The sequence below is a fragment of the Asparagus officinalis genome, chromosome 1 (assembly GCF_001876935.1).
Source record: "Asparagus officinalis chromosome 1, Aspof.V1, whole genome shotgun sequence".
NCBI lineage: Eukaryota > Viridiplantae > Streptophyta > Magnoliopsida > Asparagales > Asparagaceae > Asparagus > Asparagus officinalis.
In genome coordinates, this window is record NC_033794.1 from 126,269,141 (window position 1) to 126,275,713 (window position 6,573).

Consider the following 6,573-nt stretch of genomic DNA (forward strand, 5'->3'; position numbering starts at 1 on the left):
ATCAAGTTCGGTTGTTGAAAGATAACTCTGTAAATAGACTATATACTGACATTGCCATTGATACAACAACCATTTATAGCATTCATCAAGTTAACCACACTTCCAGTCTTGTTCTTCAAAATATTTCTTACTCTTATAAGTTGCCTCCACGTCCATGAGTCATTGAATAAGGGTGTTGATAGAAAGAACATCGAGAAAAAGAAAAGAGTACTCTTGTTATTTTCCTAATCTTCTTTAAATTAAGTCAGTAAAGATCTCCTCTCGTGAGGATTTGTCATTTAGCTCGTCATATGCTTTCCCATGTAAATCCCAACAGTTGGTATCAGAGCAATGTCTTGAGTGTGAAGGTAGACACGACACCTGTCACGGAAAAACGATAAAGATGAAGCGGTATCTCGGTCGACCGGTGCAGGTCAATATACATGTATGAACGTAGATCCGCCATGCATCCACAAGGTGATGGTTAGAGAAGCAAATACATGGTGATTGGACCCCCAACCATTTTAAATAAAAGAATTGCATACGAAAACAGAATCTCTACGTCTCTCTCTAAAAACCCCCCAACCCTGATTGCACCTGTTTGGGTGAAATTTTCTTTTCTGCTAACTTCCTTTTTCTTTTCTAACTTCCTTTTATACATATTACCCAGTGTTGGTTGTTGGTGTGAGGGTTCAATTTGTTTAGGTTTTTAGCACTGTTTTGCTTATTCAAGTCTTCAAGTGATCTTTTCTCCTCCATCTATTCTCCCCTTTATTCTACTCCTAACTTTCCCCTCTCACTCTCTCTCTCTCTCTCTCTCTCTCTCTCTCTTCCGTCCGCCCATTTGTTTTGTTGTAATAAATTTCTCACTCCCGAATATTTTTGGACTCCTCCATTTTACAAGTATATAGCTTGAGATCATCATCCTCATCACTTGCACAAAGTCCTCTCCACAACAACCACTCAACCTCCAAACATGGGGGATCCCTACACCAATTTCTTCAAGGATCTCCTCAATTACTACCCTAATATTAATAATCTCCCCTCCAACCCCCTTCCTCCTCTTCCCACCCCCTCCCACAAATTCAACCACAACTACAACAATATTCCCCATAACTTCCAAACCCCACCCCCCTCCTCCCCTCCCCTAAGAGAGGCCCTCCCTCTTCTTACCTTGAGCCCCTCAAGGCATGACCAAGACAACCGCCGATGACCGCCACCACCACCGCCATGAAGACAGCTCATCGAAGACCTCTGATCAAAACGATGACGGTGATGTGGGTGCAGGAGCAGTGACAGTCGCCCTCCACATAGGCCTCCCAAACCCTGGCTCGTCGACCGACCCCGCTCATCAGTCAGGGTCCCCTCAGGGCAAGCGGAGGAGGAGGAGGAGGAAGCAGCCGGAGGTGATCAAGGAGACAAAGAGGAGGACGGAGCTGCAGTTTCTTTAGGGTACCCCACGAGTGCCATAGGAAAGCTCAACAAGGGGCAGTATTGGATCCCTACTCCTTCTCAGATCCTCATTGGTCCTACCCAGTTCTCTTGTCATGTGTGCTTCAAGACCTTCAACAGATACAACAACATGCAGGTCATTTCTAATTTTGATTAATATATATTATGGGGTCTAATTAATTGTTTCCTCTTCAGTTGGACTAATTAATTGTTTATGCATGCCTTACTTTCTTCCTTTTTAATTTGCATGTTAAACTAATTAAATGAGTCTCTAAAGGGTTTCTTTCCAATAAATAATAAATAAATAAGTTAGGGGGGGGGGTATAGCTAGCTAGCTAGGTCATGCAGTTTCATGACAATAATTAATTGATTAGTTAGTTAGTTATATATACGCTAATTGTTTAGTCGTCTAAGTTGATAGTTTTGTTACTTTTTGCATGGTAAATGAGTCAAAACTCAAAGGGTCGCTTTTCCAATAAATAAGTGAGTTCAGATACATATATATGGATAGGGGTGATGAGATTTAATCAGGAGTAGCTCTTCTTTTTATGTGATTGAAATGGACATGGGCAATGTTCTTTATGGCTAGCTAGCTACTTTTTAAAACTATATATATGAGGGGTTTGGGGGGATTTATTGTGAGAAATATTTGCTACCGAAAAGTATTTATCAGTTCTTGACATCTTTCTGGGGTAGCGCAGAGATGGTCTTTAAAGAAAGAGGAGGAGGGGGAGGAGGAGGAGAAGAAGAAGAAGAAAACTAAAATTGATTTTCTGCACTCACTGAAAAATTGCACTTCTGACGCAGAAACCACCGACTCCACATGAAGGCTTACATGTGGGTTGTTTCTCCCAAGAAACTCACTATGGGATCTCTCTCTCTCTCTCTCTCTCTCTCTCTCTCTCTCTCTCTCTCTCTCTCTCTCTGTAGTAAAAATCCAAGTTATATATATACCTTTTAACAATGAACATTTCTCTCTCGCAACTTCAAATACATATATACACTTATTTCAAAATTCCTCTTCCTGTTTCTAGTTGGCTTTTTGATATTCTTGTGCATGCCATCTCCAGACTAATGTTAGATGTGAATATATACTATGCTAACATGCAACCTCAGTAATTACTTTCTAGTTATATAATTTTCCCTCCTCTTTACTTGAATGTATGATATATCTTTAGTAAGATATTCTTGCTAACCCTAATATGCCTAATATTCAAAGCAAAAACAACTCATAAACCTTAATTTCTTTAAATACTTTAAACTTCCTTTTTAAGAACCATATAAGTAGATTATGTAATGTCATCACAATCACTTGATATTTTCTTGTCAATATGACTATGTGTAGAAATTAAATCTCATGCTCTTATAAAGAGATATATAATCTTTACGAAATTCCAAATCCTTTCATGTTTAATTAACGTTTTATATCCGTCTGTAGTTTATATCCTGACTTTTGTTAGATTGCAAAATTTACTCTCTTGTATGTGAAGTTATTTCATTAAAACTTCAATAATAAAAGACTGAGGTCAATATCATCACTTATAATTCTCAAAACAATAAAGCCAATTTTCTAAAACCATTGTCCATTAATACCAATGTGATATTGGATGTGTCTAAATATTAATTTCCTTGTGTGCTTGTATATAGATATCAAGTCATTTACAAATTCCAAATCCTTTCATGGTCCTATACACATCTGTAGTTTGCATCCAGATCCTTTTGTTTGACTAGAGGACTTTTTTTCTGGAGAAGAAAGAAAATCATATACGCATAATATTGGATTGTTATTATGTCCATTATATTCTTGACCGATGCATTGCTGATGTGACATACATCAACACCACTATAATTTATAGTTAATATAATCATAACTCCTCCCCTGGATGTGTTTTAGCAACACATTAATCAAAACGGTCCTCGTTTACTCGACACACACACACATGAAACATCTTTGTTATGCCCTTAATTAAATACGTACCTTTGTATATATAATATTGTCTAATTAGTGTTAATTTTCTCCAACATGTTATGAGACAGATGCATATGTGGGGGCATGGATCACAGTACAGAAAGGGCCCAGAGTCCCTCCGAGGCATCCAGCCAACAGCGATGCTTCGACTTCCGTGCTACTGCTGTGCCCCGGGGTGCAGGAACAACATAGACCATCCAAGATCGAAGCCGTTGAAGGACTTCAGGACTCTCCAAACTCACTACAAGAGGAAGCATGGGATAAAACCCTTCATGTGTAGGAAATGTGGGAAGGCGTTTGCGGTGAGGGGAGACTGGAGGACTCATGAGAAGAACTGCGGGAAGCGTTGGTATTGCATTTGCGGGTCTGATTTCAAGCATAAGAGGAGCTTGAAGGATCATGTTAAGGCTTTTGGGCACGGGCATGCCGTGCATGAGACTGATTGCTTGGAGGAGGAGGAGGAGGATCCGTCATCGGAGATTGAGCAAGATTGCGAAGCATCTCAGTGATGAAAAGGTGAATTGGTGAATTTAATTAACTCTTTTTTTTCTTTTTATTTTTTTGTATTTGGTTGTTAAGAAGTTAGCTAGAGTGGGGAAATACATCAATTAATGTAGGCATTATCTCTCGTATATGACCTTCACCTTTTGTTAATGTCATGGGTGAGGTCGGAGTACATAGAAGAATAATGGTGTGAGCCAGTGAAGAGAACTTGGTTGCTAGAACTTAAACGTTGTCTAAAACTTTCTATTTGGAATTTAAGCTCTGCATGCATTTGAACATGCAAGTTGGTTGTTGAGAAATCTCTCTCTCTCTCTCTCTCTCTCTCTCTCTCTCTCTCTCTCTCTCTCTCATATATATATATATATATAAAACAACCCACATGTAAGCCTTCATGTGGAGTTGGCAAAAAATAAAACTTGAGAGTCAAAAACTATAACCCTCAATTATTATCACAACTTAAGAGCTTTGGTGTAGCAACATGGTTCTTTAAGATGGTATTAAAGCAACCTAGGTTTCAACCCATAAAAAGAATGCTAAATCTTTCAAAGACATTGTTAGAATATAAAAGTATAACCCTAGACCTTCATGATAACTTCAGAGTTTTGGTGCAATTAATGAAAGGGTTCTCTAGGAACAACATTAAGAAAAGCTTGTGTTTGGTATATATGTATTATTTTTGTATATCTACTACTTTTTTCTTTACAAGAAAGTAAATTAATGACATTTTTTACACCTTATAATATGCAGTATGACTATTTCTGTAGTAGATTTTATTTGTGAGAATCATAACTGACAGATATTAAATGGGCCAAATCTTGAGAAATAATTGCACATAATTCCAATTGGTGATTGAAAAGCTTTGCTCATTGACCAAAAAAAATATTAAGTTTTCTAAGAAATTCCACTAATTAATATTTGTTTGAAAAAAAATTCGCGCTCTAAGAATTGTTATACATAGTTTTTTTAAAGGAAATTTGCCATCATCCTTTTGTTTTATGTTTTATTTTTTTGTTTGATGAAAACTTATAATATTCCATTAACCAATATTGAACGTTTTGACATCATCAGTATCAGATACATCCTTTTATCTTTTTTTTTGGTCAATGAAAATTTCATTCATCTTCCAAATATGAAAATTTCAGTACATCACTGCTCAGTTAGAAAACTGAGAATACACTAATAGCTAACAACTTACAACCTCAAGTAGTTACAAAGTACAGATCCATTCCTTATCACCTGTCGAGAAAGATCCATTGAGTATATAGTAGTTAGAATGATGAGTTTGATCTCCTTGAACAATTTGTCACCAGACTTCACTTCTTGCTTGAAGATTCTAGTGTTCCTTTCACACCAGATGCTATAGACTGTTGCAGTGAGAGCTATTTTTTTAACTTTTTGTTTAAAACCATTCCCCCTCAATCTTAAACAGAACCAGTTCATAATCAGATCCCAATTACAGGACCTCCAACTGAATTGTAACCAGTCCATGATCAGAATCCAAACTTCCCTTGAAAATTGACAATCGAAGAAGAGATGATTCCTGCTCTCATTGCCAGTGCACCAGCATCAGTTGTTTTCATTCACAATACTCCTTTTGATCAGTCTGTCTTGTGTGAGCAAGCGATCATGAGCTGCTAGCCAACTAACGAAAGAATGTCTGGGCAAGCATGATGTCTCCCACACAGATTTATACCATGGCACTTCAGGGGCAGCAGGGGATAGGGCAGAGTATAGAACAGAAAGTTTGATTTTAGAATCTCTGGTACATCTTTGAATTATTTGTATCAAGTTGTCAGCACCTCCATAGAGTCTCAGAGCTTTGTCTCTGACTTTCAGTATATTTTTTCACATCCACGAATCCATGTTCCTAGTTTGAACATTCCAAATGTCATTGTGCTTTAGATATGTGCCATGAATCCACTTGATCCAAAGATTTTCTTTGTTTGTATGAATGAGCCACAGAATTCTAAGAATAGAAGCCATATTCCATATAGGAGCAGAATAGATGCCAAGACCTCCTTGTTTCTTGCTTAAACAGACTTTGTCCCATGAAATAGGATACATTTTTCGAACCTGGTCTGTTTTCCCCCACAGGAAAGATCTACACATTCCATCGATTTCCTGCAAGACCTTGATAGGCAGAACATAGTTTGATGTCCAATAAATTTGAATGCCTAGAATAATGCTTTTAATTATCTGTAATCTGCCTGTATAGGATATCATTCTATTTTTCAAACAAGCTTGGAATTGATTTGATATTCTGTTTAACAGAGGAGAACAGTCATCCTTTTATTTTTTCATTAACCAAAAAGGAAAAGAAAAGAAAAGAAAACTGCAATCATCTTTTTAGGTTCAAAATTTCTATCAGTACTTAGAACAATGCTATATATGTTGTCAAAAAGGGAGAAAAAAGCATAAATCTGAAAATAAATGAGTTAGAACATCAGGCCTGAATGAGTGCAGTCGTGATTCACTGCCCTAGAATATAGATGACCCGCCTATCGCCCTGGCGTAGTCGATCTTCTCCCCCTAGCGGTAAAAGCCCCCAGAAACGACCGGCCTTTGTACTCGGACGAGAGTAGCAGAGCTTCTGCTCAGACGAAGATGGTTGCCCGAAAATTATAAGTAAATAGTAGCAGAGTAATTTTGAGAGAATGAAAGAGGCTCTC

The 6,573-nt window shown here is 37.6% G+C and overlaps 1 protein-coding gene across 1 annotated transcript; it reads left to right on the forward strand.

Moving 5' to 3' along the window:
- On the forward strand, window positions 666–4,131 carry LOC109835065 (zinc finger protein WIP2-like). The gene is given in 4 exon segments (XM_020403084.1): window positions 666–1,185; window positions 1,187–1,341; window positions 1,344–1,567; window positions 3,469–4,131. Coding segments are annotated over 4 exon segments (1,050 nt in total). The 5' UTR covers window positions 666–955; the 3' UTR covers window positions 3,910–4,131.